Raw genomic sequence first — 19814 nt, forward strand, 5'->3', positions numbered from 1 at the left:
ATCACTTCTAAAGAGGCCATTTGGTACTGTGGAGAGAAGCATTAGAGCCACCTAAAGAGAAGCTCTGTAATTCTAACATTTGCTGTGCCACTTTCAGCATCTCAAGCTGAAACAGGCAGAGTGGTCTTTGATTAAACAGTATGTGCCTCAATTTACTCATCTGTAAAACAGTGCTCATGAAGAAAAACCTGTTTCCTAACAAAGCAAGACAGAAGATTTATCAAAGTACCTCTAGGATGCAGACTTGAGCTAAATATTTATTGGGTATCTAATATGGCTAGACATGTGTTGCACACATTCCTGTATAACTGTGTAAGAGGAAAGCACTGGAGATGGAGTTATAAAGAAGAATCTGGTTAAGGTGCCATTTGTTTCTTTCTGAGCTGCAAGGCACTTAATCTGTCTGTCCCTTGGTTTCTCCATTTTACAAATATGAATTACTACATATGTGCCTAAGGGATGTGAGAATTAAGTAATATAATTTACTTTGAAGTGTAAAATGATATACAAATATATGATAAAAACACACAAACATGGAATATACAACTCTCAGAATTTTAGAGCTATTACTATAATTAATATTGACAGAACTACATTGGTCCAACCTCACTCTAATACTGTCTATTTGACTGAGCTCTACATTTAAGTCTTGTTTTCAGCTTAGACTAAATAAATTTTCTGCCAAAAAATATTTTGAAATATATGAAAATTTACATGCAGAATAATTTCTCTCCTTCTCAAATAACCATCCCATCTATCAAATAATATTCTAGTCATTATTTTTAAATTATAGTCCTTTTTAATCACATCAATTTGAGTGATATTTTATTGATATGGCATTTTTCTCATTTTGTATCCAATATTAACTTGTTAATCTTCACATATTCTTCAAAGATAAAATTTTCTGACAGATTACTTTCATGTTTTATAATAAAAACCTAATTATCAATAAATAGTACACAAAAATGTCTCAATTGCTACTTGATGTAGTTATACAAGAAAAAGTATTTTGCAAGCTAGCATGAACATATGGGCAGAGAGTGAAAGCAAGAATAATTTATTCCTCTAAGAAAGTAGCACGTGGGGGAGTCCTACGAAAATTGGAAATTGACACGGTTTTCTTTAAGACTTCTATATCCCCATTTGGTAGCCCAGTTCCCTCTTGGAACTCTCACCTTTGGAGCACTGACATTTAAGTAGCATCTAGTTAATCTGGTAAAATAATTCAAGCTACTAGGTTAATGTACATCCAAGAAGGTTACACATGGCACTGCTTTAAAGTGCTTTTTTCCAGAGATTAACCCAGAGGACATAAAGTATTTATGGGATGTTTAGATATTTTGCAGGCTATTTTTATGTTCCTAAAATCTATAATTAGGTACAAAAAGTTTTATGAGAAGAGTAAAACCACTGGTAAGAAAAGAAAGGCTTTTTAGATGCTTTCTGGACAGCATGTTATCTGTCCACAAATTAAAAACAATTGTACTCTTTCTAAGACTGAGGTCAAATATCTAATACACCTGAGTGCTTACACAAATCAGAATGACAGCCACCAAATCATTGTATTAGGTTGGTGCAAAAGTAATTGCAGCTTTTGCCATTGAAAGTAATGACAAAAACCACATTTGCACCAACCATATATATATACACACACACATGTATGTGGATATTTGTACATATGTATACACAAGAATATATTTATATATGTGTACACATATATATTTATATGTGTGTGTGTGTATATATATATATATGTATAAAATAATGTTCCTTTTAAGTGGCCCTTAAAGAAAAATAATAAAATAAAATCTTTGGAGGTCTAGGGGCATAGAGTGATACAGTTTCCTAAAATGAGAGACATATCCTTGAAATCTTTTGGATTCTAGTCCTTACAGATTGCTACATGTTGAAGTGCTCCTGGAATCACATTAGAATCTCTGTTCATTTCAACCTACACTCATTCCCCAGATGTTTTTATCCAGTGTGTTGATTTTAAATAGCTTCTATATAATGATGACTTCCAAATGTGTATCTTCAGCCTGGCCCCTCCCCCAAACTCCAAACTCATATTTGCAGCTTCCTACTCAACATCTCCACTTGGATGTCCTAATAATCAACTCAAATTTCACATGCTGTGCTGACCTGAAATCAGTCTGAGCTGTTTTGCCTAAATACAGCACTGTCCCTTGGTAAAGGCATGAGACATGATAACCAAGAGTGTCTCTTTATAGCCATGGTCTGAGGAGTTTCAGGGAAGTTGGCACCAGCTTGTCAGCATTGCTTATTAGTAACAGTGCAATGGATGATTTGCACCTGGTCTTGGTGAGACTCTGGGGAACTATGTTGCTGGGGCTGGTTACAAGGGAAACATATCCCTATGTGAACAGCAAGATATAAGAAGCCCTGGCTGACACCCCATTTTAGGCTATTTGGTTCCAAAATGTTCCATGCACACATCAGTGGTTCTTGATTCAAGAGAGGAGTGTCCTGATATGGCCTTGCAGAGGAAGTATCGCTGGAGCTGGCACTGGCCTCTGCAGACCCCTTGCTGTCATGCAGCCTTTGCCTCTGATGCATGGCTTTACTTGTGTACTGTCGCTATATGTCTATCATTTTCCTGCAATAAACTGTAGATCTGTAAGCCCTGCTATGTGGCATCCCATAAATCTTCCTCAATAGCTAAAACATGTCTAACGGACACAATTAGTGCAATGTCCAAAGCTGAGCTCCTGACATTATGCCCAAAACCACCTCTTTTGCACTCTTCCCCATCTCAGGAAAGTGGGAGCCCCATTCTGTTCATTCCCTGAGACAAAAATCTGGGGGTTGTCCTTGATTCCTCTCCCTTGCACTGCACCTCTGGTCAATCAGCAAACCCCATTGGCTTTCCTTCCAAAATATATCCAGAATCTGATCACATCTCACAACCCCTTAGTTCAAGCCTCCCTCATTTCTTACCAGGATTATTACAACAGCTTCCTGCCCGCCTCCCCTGTTTCTACCCACAGCCTTGTGCAGTCTATTCTCAACATCACAGCCAGGGAAATTCTGTTGAAATGTAAGCCGAGCTGGATATTTATCTGCATCAAAAAGCCAAACTCCTTATGATGATGACTTCCAGGGCCCTACATGACTTCGCCCCCATTACCTGCCTGACATCACCTCCTACCTCTCCATCCCAGCATCCTTGCAGTTCTTCTACATGCCAGAAATTCTCTCCTCGGTGAGAACCTCTGTATGGGATGAGTATTCTGCCTAAGTGTTATTCCCCAGACAGCTACTTGGCTATTTCCCTCACTCTTCACTTAAAAGTCACCTTATTAGTGAAGCCTCTCTAGTGACCATATCTGGAATTAATCACCAACACCATCCAACATTTTGTAGCCCTCTCCACTGCTTTATTTTTTCTCCTGAAACTTACTTTATCAAACATATTACCTTCCCAAGCAAAGGTAAACTCACTGATGGTACAAATTTTCATCTGATTTTATTCTCCACTGTCTTTCAGCACTTAGGACAATGTACACAGTAGGCATTCAACAAATGTTTTTGAATGAATGAATGATTATAGAATTAATATAAAATAATGTTTTGTTTTGTTTTTGAAGGCCACTATCACTGGTATTCTAGAGAAGGCATGTTTATTTATCTTGTAGCTCCAAGTATCCTCTGCTACACAGCCAAGTGCCCACAAAACTGACACCAGGTGGAGGAGTAGACCTAGGATAAAGCCCACCTCCCTGGTATGAAACAATGCTCCACGGTCTACTTTGTTAAACCTGGTCATACCCCTGCCCCTCACACCCAGATATTCAGTTACTGGAGCATACTATACCCATTCTGCTTAGAATGTCCACTAGTCCCCTCGTCTTCCCCTAGAGCACTCTGAAGCACCTTAAAATCAAGTTTCCTTTCACATCTTTTGTACCTTCCTCTCATTAAACGCTTAATGTCTTCCTCAGGGCCCCAATATTTAGGGATTCCATCTCCAGTGTGTAAGTATTTCTATGGTAATGCTATTGTGCCTATGTTGATAGCTATCTCCTTTGATTGACATGTAGAAAGGAGAGCTTGAGAGAAGCCATATTTTTTTTCCATCATCTTAAATGGCTCAACACCCACCATTGAGGTAAACACATTGGAGGTCCTCAATAAATGCCACTGGATGAACCAAAATGAGACGCCTAGTGTAAAGAGAAGATAATCCTTTCAGCAGGAAGACTTCGAAGATCTAGACCTGAGGCCACCAGATGACCTTGTCCAAACATGTGAGTTTCTTCACCCCAAAACAGACAATATCTTCCCAACCTAGCTCAAGAAGGAGTGGGGTTCAAGTTAGAAAACAAAAAAGTCAAGTGTCCTATAAGATATTTATATTATCAACATATAGATCATAGATTTCACTCTATCTTTTAACCCTATAATTTGTTCAGCTCACATGGAAATAAATGAAGATCAGATATGTCTAATGTGACCATCCTCTACTGGTTTGCCACATTTAAATGGGAAAATACTGATATAACCCTGCTGTCCAGAAAGAATTTTAAGATTCCAGTTTATATACTTTTCAATTTGGAAAGAAAGATATACTATATGTACAGAGAACTATAATATTCATTATATCTTAACATATGGAATAACAGGAAACTTTACATCAAATGTTTACTAAATTATTTTTAAAAGCAGTCAATACCAGAACTAAGTGCTAGATTTGATCCAAAGATTTGAATGACAGTTCTTCCACCACGCACTCTTGGAAACTGAAGTGCCCCTTGCTTCAGTTTCCCTATAAGGTAAAAGCAGATAATAAGGCACCTACCACTTAGGATTGTTTAAGAGAGTTGTATGAGATAATATAGGTAAACAGTTAGAACAATGCCTTGCACAAAGTAAGTGTTAATTAAATTTTGGCTATTGTTAATGGTATCCATGGCTCTTAAAATTTAAACAGGTGGGGCGCAGTGGCTCACGTCTGTAATCTCAGCACTTTGGGAGGCTGAGGCAAGTAGATCACCTGAGGTCGGGAGTTCGAGACCAGCCTGACCAACATGGAGAAACCCCATCTCTACTAAAAATACAAATTGGCTGGGCGTGGTGGCACATGCCTGCAATCCCAGCAACTTGGGAGGCTGAGGTAGGAGAATCGCTTGAACCCACGAGGCGGAGGTTGCAGTGAGCTGAGATCACACCATTGCACTCCTTCCTGGGCAACAAGAGCGAAACTTTGTCTCAAAAAGAAAAAAGAAAGAAACTTAAACAATTTGCCATATATGTTTCTGTACTGACATCACATAAGTTTAAATGTAATGGGAGTTGAAAATCATATGCTCAAAACACGTCAGGCTGGCAAAGGTATCTGTTTTGATATCTTTGCCCCTCCTCAACCTTGTCTTGAAAGTTCAGTGCCAAAAACAACACTTAGTACACACACACATGTTTCTACAACAAAAGCAGTTGATCTCATCTGCCTTAATGTTCCATTACCTGTATCTTCCCTCACCTCCCCAACCTCACCCTGAGACACAACCACAGCATGAAATCAAGTTGCTATAGTCCAACCAGATGAGTAATTAATAACCTAATGCCTGAGACCAGACTAGACTAACTGCACCTGATATTGGCCCACTGTCAGACCACTCACTTCCTCCTCTGTCTTCACTCCCCATAATATGTAGCAGAATTTCTCCAACAACACTAGAACTGAAATGCTAATGACTCCAACTGTTTCTGCCCTCAGCATTGCTCCAAAAGAGCAGAGACTCCTAGGAAAAATGTCTGACCAAAAGATTCTGAAGACCTGAATTCTCATCCGAATGATGCTGTCTAATCCTTAATGTTGTGGTATTGCTGCCCAATAGACACACTCATGAAGTTTTAAGGGATGATTAAATGGGAAAGTAAATGTGAAAAAAAAGATCGAAAAATTTATAAGAATCATATGAAGGAAGTGTAATTCTAATATATGATTACTGGCTTATATAACTTCCTCCCTGTTTACACACTAATCTTGATCCTTGAAGCCATGGCATTGTAAAGATTTCTTTTATCAAAACAGATCATGTTTAAAAAGAAAAAATAATTATTAAAACCAATGGGCTATAAAGGTGAACAGTATAAGAGTAAATAATAGGTAATTTCTGCATTGAAAAATATTGAATCAGCATAAAAAAGATTTTTACAAAGCAAAAATAATCAGCAGAGAAAATTAATAAAGTTAAAATGGATTGCCCATGCAGGGCATAGAGAAAAATCTTAGGTCATATTTTGATTTCTGCTTGTTTCCATTTCAAAGACGATGTAGCAAAAAGTGGTCAGTATTCACCACCAGATTGCTCCTACCTGCCATGACCTTCAAGTTATCTTTAGAATTCTTAATAAATCTGGGTAATACTGGATAGTGAGACCATTTTCGAATTCACACAAAATTTCTTCCAGTGTTCTCCTGAAACGCTGGTCATGTCTTTTTTTTTTTTTTTTTTTTTTTTCCTATCCTGTCCAACCAAGCAACTCATTCCAGGTGATAAGAATGCAACTACATGAATCAGAGGCTACAATCCAATGAAGGGACAAGAGAGGAAAACAATAACCACAGAAAACAAATCTAACACTTTCTGAGCACCAAAACACTTTACATGGATTATCTCTTTACTTCACAACAACCCTACTTGATAGATACTCTTTCCTCATTCCAGATAGATCATGTAAGGATTAAAGAGGAAAACTACTTGTTTAAGATGACACTTCCAATAAAACACTCAACTGCAGTTCAACACATACCCTGTCTGCCCCAAAGTTGAAGCTTTTACTACTGCACCATGCTGCCTCCACCAAGATATCCAAGAGCTCTTCTTCAGAAACCAAGGGAAGTGAGGATTCTTCGAAGATTTTTAGTACCTCATAGGACCATGTGGCCCAAAGACAGAATGAAGTGAAAGTGATCTTACATGGGACCAGCGAAGGGGGCAGTTGGGACAATAATGTTAGCTGGCACTTTCACTGTCAATACGGAAAAGGTCACCATCATCTAAAAATCCTAGAGAATTCAGTATATAAGAGAACAGCATTTTCAAAACTTAAGTCAAATTTTCAGATGCAGAAATTTCTGAATGTGGTAGAAACTAAATAGGTGCCAGAGAACACTAGTTTTGATATCTTTCAATAAAATTTGAATAAGAGCATGTATGCATATGCTGTAAATTGAGAGGACTATGAAGGGCAGAGGTAGCATCTTGAGATCCAAGGCAAGAGGAAATGAGAGAAAGGGTCCTCAAACAAAAAGCAGAATTAAAGTCAACAATAATTTCTCCCCTCAATCCACTATTCCAACTCATTCAAACAATGTAAAACCAAATATGAAACAAGAAAGAACATGCTCAGATGACGTCTCACAGATAATTTCCATTCCAATTTGAATTAAATCAGGCAAGAAAAGTAGGCTCTATAAGAAAACAAATGTGTATACAATTAAAACATTTTCAACAACCAGTCAAGTCATTCCTTGTGAGAAAATTCTAAAGCTTTCTTCTTGACTAAGATCCTGATTTGACCAATGAATTGTTTTATGCAAAAGAAATCTACAAAAAAAACAAAATACTGCCATCTCTAAAGAGCCTAACTGAAACTTATTGGGATTAATTTTTAAAACAAAATGTTCTTCTGTAAGGATATTGTTCGCTATTATAGGGTAAATTAGAACTAAATTAGTTTTATTCAAAAACTCTTTTTCTGTGTAGTAGTAAATTTATCTTAGCTGGGAATTAGAGAAGCAATAATTAACCACTTATCTGCAGATACTTTAAAAAGGTAGTTGTCAAAGTTACACCTTGGCTAAAGAGGTAAGCTATAACTTGTTGACCTGAGGGGTACTCATCTCAAAAGGGTCACATCATGAATTCATCTTTTCTATCTTATGATGGCCACTGCCAAGATTAAAGCACATTTCTGTATATTTTGTTTTCCTCTCATTTGCCACAGCAGTGTTTCTCAATCGACAATGATCATCCTAACCATGAGGACCTTCGGCATGGTAACCCCAACCCTATGGGTGTCCACTGGTACTTCTAAGATAGGGGAAAGGGAAAGAAAGCAGGAAGACAACAGGAAAGAAATACAGAAGAACAGAAGCAGAAGAGGATGTGAAGGAACACTGGGAGAGAGAACTAAAAGAGGAAGAGAAGAAAAGATGGCAGAAGTGAGAGTTAGGCAGGAGAACTGGAAATGAGACACAGAAACTGGGGGAAAGAGCTATATGTTAAGGCAAACGAGGTGGGATAGGGCTCCCACCAGCACACCCGTAATACACTGGGCTACAAGTTGTCTCCTATCACTTTCTTTCCCATTTGGGGGAACGGAGTAACAACTCCTCCCATGCCATTACCTGAATGAGTTCGTCCAGCTCTGTCGAATTGACACAGGAATGTTGGGATATGAATGTTTGCTTCTGGATCACAATGGTGGTCCTCTGTGAAATCTCACGAGGCTGCTCCAATGCTTTGAACACTGTGGCTCCGATGATCAGGTAGAGGACAACCACCAGGAATATCGTGGAGACTGTCTTCCATTTCATAACATTAATGGTCGTGTCACTCTCCACCCGGGAAGCAAGCACTGTGGGTTTCGTGGAAAACGAGAGCCTCGGTTTGGAGTTCTGAGCGGCAGATTTAGGATCCAGCAAGTCAGGTGCCGCCACTGACAACAACAGAGAATGAGGGTTAGGTTGGAGGAGATGAGAAGGGAATTGGTCGGGCTTCTTCTTTAAGGGGTCAGAGAAGGTTGACTGAATTCCGCTCACTCTCCTGGTGGAAGCTCTGGAACCCAAACCAGGAGTGCTGTCACTAGATCTCAGGACCACATATATTGGTTCAAGGAAAAGGGGCTGGATCTGTGCTCTCTGCTGCTACTAGAGTTTCAAATGAAAGGGGAAAAACTGGAGTCGAACCAAGAAACTTCAAAAAAAGAAAAGAATGCCTGAGAGCTTCTTAATAAATTTCTAAATTTAAATCTGTCCACTGTGCCAGTCCACAAAGAGATACTGAACTCCTAAGAGTTGATGGTACTTAACTAGATATTGGAATATTCAGGAAGACGGCTCATGGTTATTCCCGTTCTCAAGAAATTTATACCACAAGCAAGCAACATAAAGAACATTCTCTATTTAATTTATTACAATAAATGAATTGCATTATAAGAGAATTTGTGATCCAAACATTGTTGCTCAAAATAAATCATTCATCATTTTCTGGTAAAACATGGTGGTAAATAAACCACTCGATGGTCAAATCTTGTCCTTTTGCCCATCCTCCAAAGTGGGCTTGTGATGAAACATTCTCTGTATTTTGTTTTTGAATCACTGACCTGTTTTACAAATAAAAGTTACTGCTAATCATTATGTCAATCCTAGACACAACCAAGAGAAGACAAGAACCTTCCTTTTCAAATGTGAACAGTATCAAGAAAAAAAAAAAAACCGTGACTCACAGCTTAGACTCTCTACATGCTCTGTTCAAAGCTAATTGCTCCATTAGAGTGGATTTATATGGTTCTCTTACAAATTGCCATATACTCTAAGGTGACTATAAATCCATTTATTATTTATCACAGATGTTCAAAAATATCATTAATGGATTTCTTTTTCAAAAATATAAGAGATACTAGACTTCTACTTGCTAAGAGGAAAATAAACCACCTACTACAGGACGTTTTACTGAAAGACAACATTGAACTAAAAAGGGTTAACAGAATGGCTGAAAAATAAGACTTCTAAAAACCATCAACTCAAACAGAATAATCAACTTAAAGTCCATAATTGTTACAGATTTCAGTCAACTTGCTATCATGTATATAATAAAGATTATAAAATGATAATCTTATCTAAAACACACTTTCAGGTAAGTATATAAGAAATCTCCATGGAATTGCACTCAAATACCCTACAGGCACCTGAAATTACTTCAGTATGATAAGCTAATAAAAAATGCCAATTTTCACATGGCTGCCTACCCTGCCCTCTTACCTAACACTGTGAGTTAAATGTAGGCTACCATAGTTTTAATTTATAAAATACATCTCTAATTGCCCATCAAAAAGAAGCTTTGCAAACAAAGCTATTTAAAACACTAGACCTAAGCAGTGTTGTAAAATGATGGCAGAAGGCAGGATCCTCAATCAGCAAAGCTCCGAATGGATCTGATTTGGAAGAAATGAAATCAGAGCTGTGATGAGGTTTCTGTACCCATGGCTCCAAGTGGAGATTCCATGTACATATAGCTTATTACAGCAATTTCCTAAGGTTCAACCTACTACACAGAAGAATGCACATGTTTCTCTCCTGATACATTCACCTGTTCCAAATAAAGCCACAAACTAGTAGACACCTTTAAAATATTTATAAAGACACCTTCACTCAAAATTAGCACTGGACGTGTGTTAAATGCTATAATTAAAGAACTGTTAAAATAGAAGTGCAGATAATAGCGAAAATCACTACAATCTGCAGACTCCCCACAACCTCCTAGCTGCTTGCTTAGTGAGTCTGAGTGAAAAACAAAAGTCATAATTTAAAATTTAGCCATCTTTGGAATAAAAACAAAAAAAATCACATAGAAGTTCCACAATATCACTCTAAACGAAGCTTTCCAAGCCTCTCCTCCTCAGATCTCTGTGCTCTCCTATTTGTGATTTTTCACATCAGTGGTTTCCACTCTGCAGAACCAGAAAGCACTAAGACTGTTTACCTTGATGCCACCAAATCCCAATCTGAAATTCCTTTAAGACATTGCCACATTGCCATTATATGCTTTTGGGAGAAAGGGGCAGGTATTTTTAAAATATTGTGTGTGTGTGTGTGTGTGTGTGTGTGTGTGTGTGTGTGTGCATTAACCTAATACATTTCCAGAAGGAGTTTAATTATTTTAAGCTGTTGCCTTATTTTTTAATTAGCAGAAATATATGTAATGTACATTTGGCAGACAGAATGGACAAAAACTGATGAAATACCAAAATAATATTTAAAAAAATAAAAGCAGACTTTTCTCTTTAATACAGGGAACCTCTTGGTTTCCACCTCCACGCCATTTGATGTATGATCAGGGAGAGAAGCTGCCCCTTCCACACACACTCAACACCGTCACTACCCACTCCCCTCCCCCAGCTCATCACAGTCTTCTGTTAATCCCGGTCTTCTGTTCTCACCCAGATATGTCTTCGCTCCAGCTGTGGCTGACCACTGAATAGCAGGGAAAACAAGCTTTTTTCAGCACCACTGCCTGTCCCACCAGGCAATGGGCAACAAGTGTGACCAGGGTCACCATGAGTCCTGCCTGTCGGCTACTCCCAAGGGCTGACCCTCCTTCTCCATGGGAAACTCCCCCAAGGTGTTCCAAACCCATACCTCAGGCAGATGCAAAAACCCCGGGCACCGGCGGGAGAGGGGGGAGAAGCGGCGAGGAGAGGATCTGGCAAGGGTTTGCCTCCAAATCCATATTATGACCCAACACTTTGGACGCGAAGCGAAGATGGGCAACGGCCGCTTGCTGAGAGGGGGCATTTGCAGTCCTCCCAGAACAGGCTGGGGCAGGAGAGCTTGCGGCCAGAAGGGTGGGGGTACCGGAGCGGGGGTCTCACCTCCTGCTCTATAGCCGGGTCTCTCCCGCGAGGCGCTGGGAAGCATGAGGCATGCAGCATTCAAAATGTTTTTTGAAAAAGACGGACTTGAAGCTTTTTTTTACAAACACGCCATTGTACTCACTTCTTATTCAGAGACGGGCTGCGCGCTCCGAGCTGCACGGGCAGGCATTTTCCCCGGCTTTGTTTTACAAGGTGGGGAGAGCGGGGCTGGACGCGGGAGGGGGCGGGGGGGGGAGCGTGAGAAGAAACGAAATCGCGGGAAGGAGGGGACACCGGCGGGCTGGGCAGAGGGCGAGGCGGAGGCCAAGTTGGGCTTGGGCGCCGCCGCCCCCGCGCGCGCCTGCTGCCGGGCCCGGGTCACCCGGAGAGCGCGGGCGACCCGGGTCCCGCGCCTCCCCGCCGCCGCCGCCGCCGCCGCCACGCGCTCAGCCCGGGGCTCTTCGCTGGCCCGGCCCCGGCACGGCGCGGCGCGGGGGCGGTGGGTGCAGCCCGAGCTGCCGTGCGCCCCGGCGTCTTTGTGCGCGAGCCTTGCTCAACCCCTCTTCGCATGTCTTTGTGTGTCTCCCCCGGCAATGCCCTCCGTGCCCCGCGGGGGGTGTGTGGCACGGTCCGGGCGCCTGCAGCTCTGCAGCCCTCCGCAGCTCTGCAGCCCTCCGCTGTTCTCCCTTCCCGGCTAGCTCCTGTCGCCCCTCGCCGACTCGTTTCCCTCCTTTAGGAACTCCCTCCTCTTCGCCTCCTCCCCCTCCTGTCTCACCGCCAGGGCTTGCTTCCCTGCACCTCCTCCTAGCCCTACCCTTGCCTGCGTCGCCCCTGCAAGATGCTCCCTTCTAAAGACCCCCTCTTCCCTCCTCCTAGGGGCACAACCCCTTGGCTCACCTGCTGCCTCTTCCCCTGTCAGCCCCTTCCACTAACCCCCATCCCCACCCCCCAAAAAATCCTCACTCTCGCTATCTGGCATCCACATCACACTGCGCTCCATCCTATCTCCTTCCCGGCCAGCGTTCGGGGTGTGGGACCGAGTGTGGGTCCAAGCTCTGGGACGCAAGTCCTTGAACCCCTGCATTTGGGGGTCCTCCTCGTCCTTGTGGCCCCCCAGACTTGTACAGGGAAGTGTCCCCACTGGCGCCTTGAGACCCCTGGAGTAGGGGAGGTAATGAAGACCCTGGCTTCTTCCACCTTGGGGAAGGGTTAAGGAGTCACCAGGTCGCCCCACTTCACCTCCGGCGGTGCTGGACTTGAGCAGGGCGCTATAATCAGCAGAACGCCCCGGACCGAAAAGGATGGGGAACGCACCTGGAGCCAGGGCGAAGACACCTCGAGATGCAAAGGGAATGGAAGAAAACCCGGTTAGGTTCTCTCAGAGCAAGACCCCTTTGCTGGAGACATAGGTTTCTAAGCGTGGCGGGTGGGAGCTGCAAGGTGGGAGAACTCCGACCCCATCCTGAACTCAGCGCTCCCAGACCTCTTCACCATCGAGATCCCTATTTGGCAGGTACCAGACCCCGCCCAAAATCCAAAACCCCGGCGCAGGGACAGCCAAACTCTAGGCGACAGGGGGACGGAACGGAACCCGCCAAGGAGGGGAAGAAAGCCAGGAGATCAGACGTTGCCGTCGTCCTAATAGCCGAATTCTCTCACAACACACGTGATGTAGCGGAACTTCGATCCGTTTCTAAACTCTCTTCCTTCCCACTTTCTCAGCGGGAATCCCCTGATGACCTCCACCCTCCCACCGCAACTGCTGCTTGCAAGAGTTTTTCTTCCAGAACTGCTGCTCGGCCAGATTGGAGTATTTTCCCAGTTACAAGAACTTCTTAGTGAAAAATACAGACGTAATTGTAGGAAACCAAAAAAAAAAAAAAAAAAAGCTTTTGCAAAACTGTTACCGTCAATGATAAAAATGCAATTTTTTCTAGATTCCAGAATACATTCATCACCTCTTTCCCCATTAAAAAAAAAAAAAAAAAAATCTTCCTAATATCTTTCCTGTTGGAATTCAAACACATTTTTTCTCAACTTACGTGCTCAAAAGTAATACAATCAGACGTCCTTTTTAAAATGTGCATCTGATCCTCTCACAATCCTTACAAAGTCTCTAGGTCACCTATGATGTTCCTCCTGATCTGGCTACTCTTTATCACTCTAAGTCTTCCTGGGAAGTCACCTTGCCTGAGTGCACACCCCCACACACACCAACTTTACGTGACTAAGGTACTTTATCAGTAAGGTTCTCTAGAGAAATGGAACATGTGCGCGCGCGCGCACACACACACACACACACACACACATACCTTTGTGTGTACGTGTGTGGGGTAACAGATTTATTTTAAGGACTTGGCTCAGGATGATGGGGGCTGGCAAGTCCCTCTGAAATCTACAGGGCAGCTCTGGCAGGCTGGAAACTCAAGCAAGAGTCGATGCTTCAGTCTTAAGGCAGAATTTCTTCTTTTCCAGGAAATCTCATTTTTGGCTCACAATTGCTTGTGATATAGGCCCACCAATATTACCTAGAGCAATCCCTTTTTGAAGTTTGACTGTAGATGTAGAACACATTTACGAAACACCTTCACAGCAACACTTAGATTCTAGATTCGTGTTTGATTAAATAACTGAACACTGTAGCCTAGTCAAGTTGACACGTAAAACTAATCATCGCAGGTGTTATCCTGCAAATCTCCATGCTGTCCAGAAATTTTCCTGGAATCATGGCCAGTCAGGTGTTTTACTATTTGCTTCCCAGGTCAACTTGTCTTTCATCTATCTTTATACTTGTCACATTATGTTTTGCTTCTTTAAACTAGATTGTATGCTCAGTGAGGGCATAAACCATATCTCTGTTCACCATATTATCTGCAGTAACTAGCATCTGCTGCTAAATACCTGTCTGATAAACATCTGAGTGAAATCGTTATTCCTAAGAAATAGCTGACATTTTCTTATATTCACCCAGTCTCCCTCCAGGTATTTGGAACCAGGGTATACCCTACATACATGAGAAATGAGATGAATTCACTATTTTCTGAATCATTTTTTACCCTGTCCCATAGGTTCTTTGTTCTCCAGATGAAATTTCCTCAAATTTTTTTTGAATATTCTTTTCACTTTTCCCATTTTGTTCTGCAACTTGATGATTCTTTTTTATTCCCCCCTCTGAGTTTTCTGCAAATTTAACCACATCTCACCCAGCACTGGTCCTCTGTCAAACTGGTTAATGCTTACTAGACTGGGAGATTAATAATTTAAATATACCTGTTTAATAGATTAAATATGTTTTGATATATGCTTGCATAGTGCTTCTGTTTTTCCAGACTCATGGGACTTATGTCTTATCATGAATCCCAAATGCTGGATTGCCATCTTCCCCGCTTTTTGCTATCAGTTCATACATAGCAGTTGTCCTCTACATTCCCCTTTGTATTATTTTCATATTAGGCCCCACATTCATGTAGGGTGCTTGGGGGTTGGGGGAGAAGTGATGTACATTACAGAGATGTTAAGATAAAAGGATAAAATGTCAGACTGTAACATTAGCAGGAATCATCCCAACAAGCCAAAGGCTCAGCCTCACAAATAATTTGAAATAATCAGAAAACCACCCAGTCCTCCCATACCCCTTCTTTAAACACATCTGCCCACGTTAAAATCCCTCTTGTTCCAAACGTAGACTTACTCATGCTGTTTGAAGTAAGAGGGGAAAAAATGTAGTAGACTACTTTGTATGTCATTGCAACTGGAGGAACAAAGAAATAGGATGGTTTATCCTGTTTAGCTTTATTCCTGCATCACTCAGTGATATGGTTTGGATTTGTGTCCCTGCCCAAATCTGAAGTCGAATTGTAATCCTCAGTGTTGGAGGATTGCCCTGGTGGGAGGTGATGGGGATCGGGGGGCAGACATTCCCCTTGCTGTTCTCCTGATAATGAGTTCTCATGAGATCTGGTTCTTTAAAAATGTGTAAGCATTTTTCATATCTGCATTAACTGGCATCTGGTACTAAATATGTGTTTGATAAACATCTGAGTGAAATCATTCCCTCACTGTCTTCTTCCTGCTCCAGTCATATAAGATGTGCCTGGTTCCCTGTCACCTCCTGCCATGATTGTAGGTTTCCTGAGGTCTTTCCAACCATGCTGCCTGTACAGCCTAAAAAACTGTGAATCAATTCAACCCCTTTTCTTCGTAAATCACCCAGTCTCAGCTAGTCCTTTAAAACAATGCAAGAATGGACTAATTCACTCAATATATATAAACCCCATCAAAATATAATAAAAAGAAAAGATGGAATATATTTCTTTCATGCTGCAGGACTAATCAACACCTCTTTAATTTAATGAATAAGAAACCTGAAAATATATAATTAAAAAAGTTAGCTCTCCAAAATTCCATATTGCTCTTATTCTGGTGCTTTCAGATCTATTGTTCTGCTCCAACTAGCAGCATGAAATCTATAGGACTTCACTTTTATGTTTATTTTGATTTTTGACCTTGGCCTATTCAAAATGTCATAGTGAAAATTAAAATTAAAAAATGAGAATGTCACTGCCTTTTCTTGTAATTCCAATCGTATCTAGGATTTTGGAGTCAAAGAGACGTCTGTGGGTATTCTGCCTTTACCATATCTGAGCCATGTGAATTTGAAGAAGTCACTTTTTCTTTCTGAACATCAGTTTTCTCATCTATCAAATGGATATAATGCATGGAACTCACAAGAGATTGTTGTAAGAATCAAAGTGAGACAGCATTTATGTGTACAGTATGTCCATTCCTGATATGGTTTGACTCTGTGTCCCCACTCAAATCTCACCTTGAATGGTAATCCCCATAATCCTCACATGTCAAGGGTGGAAACAGGTGGAGGTAAATGAATCATGGGGGCAGTTTCCCCATGCTGTTCTCATGATAGTCAGTTAGTTTCATGAGATCTGATGGTTTTATAAGCATCTAGCATTTCCCCTACTGGCACTCATTCTCTCTCCTGCTACCCTGGAAGAGGTGCTTTCTGTCATGACAGTGAGTTTCCTAAGGCCTCCCCAGCCATGCGGAACTATGAATTAAGTAAACCTCTTTTTTATATAAATTACCCAACTTATATAATAAATTTTTATAAATTTATTTTATGTATTTATATAAATTATATATTTATATAAATTTATGTTATATATTTATATAAATTTATAATATAAATAAATATAAAATTTATAATATAAATTTATATAAATGACCCAATCTCAGATATTTATAGCATTGAGAGAACAGCCCAAAACAGCTCTCAAAAGAGTTTCATTATCTTCTGCATTTGATCTAACCTTGTGAACCAGGGGAGCTCCTGACCAAGCAAGACCGCCAATGAATTCCAACTCTATAATACAATCTTGTCCAATCCACAGCCTGAGAGCTGCATGTGACCCAGGATGGCTTTGAATATGGCCCAACACAAATTCATAAACTTTCTTAAAACTTTATGAGGTTTTTTTAATGATTTTTTTAGCTCATCAGCTAACATTAGTGTTGGTGTATTTTACGTGGGCCCGAGACAATTCTTCTTCTTCCAATGTGGCCCAAGGAAGACAAAAATTTGGACATCCTTGCAATGAATCTTGCTATTTATCTAATCTTCTGAGTAACACAATTGCACAGGTATGAGAAGATGAAAAATAAATCACATTAATCAGATATTTACTGAGTGCTTAAAATTCTGATAAGCCATAGGAAGAAGGCACAAGGTAACATAAGAGTATTTACTTCTAGAGGGTCAGGGAAGGCGGGTCTAAAGAAGTGATGTAAAAATTAGGTTCTGAAGATGAGATGAGCAAGGGTGGAAAGGAAGAAGCATAATGGAAGGAAAGGTCTTCCCCAACAAAGAGAAGAGCTTGTAAGAAGATTGCAGTTGGAAGAAGCTGGGAGAATTTGGAAAGCTTAGAGTGTGAGGCTTGGTGGGGGACAGTAATCAAGCTGAAGAGGCAGATAGAAGCCAGGTTAGGTGGCATCTGGGTTTTAATTAATGAACTGTGGATGAATTTTCACCCCAGAAGAAATCTCATCAAATGCATTTTTTAAAAATCCCTCTGGTTGCTATGTGCAGAACAGGTATAAGGTGAACAAAGAATGTAAACATGTAGACAAGTGAATTTGGACATTATTGCTTTAGCCCAGGTGAGGGCTTCATAGTGACATTATTAGGAGTGGAAGATTGAAGAGGTGCTAGTAGATCAACAGGGCTCTGCATCCCATTGGATGTGGGGAGGGGGTGGTGACAGAGAGGGTGGGCATATTCCTAGAAGTTCCAGTTGACTGAAAACTCAGGGAGAGACAACAGTTTAGGCAGTACTTCAATGAAATGTCTTTCTGATGTCATTCCCAAGGCACTTACCAACCCTTCTCGTAGCTGTTGTGTTTTATATGAGACTCATCCCTGATTGTGAATGAAGTGTGTGTCTTGGGCCTCAACCAATACAGTCAGAACTTCTCAGCTTCTCAACTGGTTCAGGCATGGGCCTATGACACACTCAGAAAAGCAACTTTCGCTCTGTGCCACTGACCTTGAGCCTAAAAGCCTTGGAGGCTACTATGCTAAGAGGAGAGGAGAAGCTACCTGAGAGTGAAGCAGTACAGAGCAAACAGAACCAGGATGACCAAGTCCAGGTGACGTTTGATTAATCCTCCATGTCAAACCTCACCTTAAGCCACATACATATTCTTTTTGTGTAAGCCAGTTCGTGCTGAGATTTCTGATACTTGATATCAAGAGCCTTAATTGAAACAGTGCAATACAAGAAATAGGAGAAAATGACAAATAACTCAGATCTGTGGAGGGTCCCTGAGTTGACCCCCCCATGATTCCTGCCTCATAGTATTCAGGCCCTTGTGTTTCCTCCCTCCCATCGAGTGTGGGCTGGATTTACTGACTCCCTTCTGATAAATAGAATATGTCACAAGTGATGGAATATCCCTTACAGTATTAGGTTACAAAGAGTCTGGGGTTTCTCTTTTGTGCTCTCTCGAGCTCTCTTGGTTCTCTTTCTCTGGTAGAAGCCAGTTTCACCATCATAAATTAACCCTCTAGAGAGGTTCATGTGAGTAAGCCTGCAGTCTTACATCAGGATTTCCTGATGTCTTCCAACAGTCATGTAAGTGAGCTTGAAAGCAGATCCTTCTCCAGTCAAGTCTGGAGAGGATAATAACCTCAGGCAACACCTTAATTTCAGCAATTATATTACAACTAATATAACCTCTAACAGTCAAATTCCAAGCCAGACTATAAAGTTTCAGACCTGATACACAAATTATTTTAAGAAGATAATTTTTCAAAGGCCAAAATTTATTCACTTTGAAGAATTCATATTCCTAAAATTAGAATGTGTTAATGAGAACGGAGTTGGACATCACTGGAAGAATGGAAAAGGGAGCAAAGAGGTAAATGTTAGCAATGTCCATACGAGCATTGTCTACAGTTGTATGTCTCAAACTTGAGTGTACATCAGAATTACCTCAAGGGATCGTTAGAGCACAGATTATGGGCCCACCCCCACAGTACCTGATGCATCATGTCTGGGGTGGGCCATGAATAACAAGTTCCCCAGTTATTCTGCTGATGCTGCTAGGGCAGGGACCACACTTTGAGAACCACTGGATGAGAGGCAGGATTCTAGTTCATTCTGCCCTGATAGCTCAGTGGTGAGAAACTGGCAGTTGTGAGAAACTGGGCAGTGGTGAGAACCTGGGCTACATGGCAACTCAGGTTCTCTACCAACACCACTGGCTAGAAATTTGTGGCAGATACTAGCCCATAGTAGTATCCACTTTCAAGCTTAAAAATGTGAAGTTCAAAAGTTCTTTTTATTTGTAAGAGTACTACAAATTTTTTGCCATTTATGCCAATAAATATATTTATTCATTCAGTAAACCAGTACTTATCAAGCACCTACTATGTAGCAGAAAGGGATTTTCCAGTATTTGGGGACATAGTGGTCAAAAAGATGCAACAAAGCCTCGTCATCATGGAGTAAACATACTAAGGAAAGAATGACACTAGTGAAACTGTGTCCATATCTATTCAGTAAATAAAACGCCATTGAGTTCCTGAGTGGGTTTCAAATTAAAGTGTCTCACCCTGAAAATTTTTTAAATGTTACTTTACTATAAAACTTCGCAAAATTCATTAAAATTTGCTGGTTCATTTTATAAAAATA

The 19814-nt window shown here is 41.0% G+C and overlaps 1 protein-coding gene across 3 annotated transcripts in view; it reads right to left on the reverse strand.

The window, feature by feature from the left end:
* Nucleotides 1–19814, reverse strand: part of KCNK2 (potassium two pore domain channel subfamily K member 2) — a 247007-nt gene that overhangs the window by 142603 nt on the left and 84590 nt on the right. The window contains exons 1-2 of one of the 3 annotated variants that reach the window (XM_010356758.2): nucleotides 11623–12200; nucleotides 8378–8688 (exon numbers count right to left, since the gene is read on the reverse strand). In XM_010356758.2, the coding sequence (XP_010355060.2) occupies nucleotides 8378–8688; nucleotides 11623–11668 (357 nt within the window). In that variant the 5' untranslated portion in view covers nucleotides 11669–12200. Of the gene's footprint in view, nucleotides 1–8377; nucleotides 8689–11622; nucleotides 12201–19814 lie in introns of those variants that run through there. The other 2 variants (XM_010356768.2, XM_030936139.1) reach the window with 2 other exon arrangements.

Source organism: Rhinopithecus roxellana, chromosome 8 (genome assembly GCF_007565055.1).
Source record: "Rhinopithecus roxellana isolate Shanxi Qingling chromosome 8, ASM756505v1, whole genome shotgun sequence".
In the NCBI taxonomy this organism is placed as follows: domain Eukaryota; kingdom Metazoa; phylum Chordata; class Mammalia; order Primates; family Cercopithecidae; genus Rhinopithecus; species Rhinopithecus roxellana.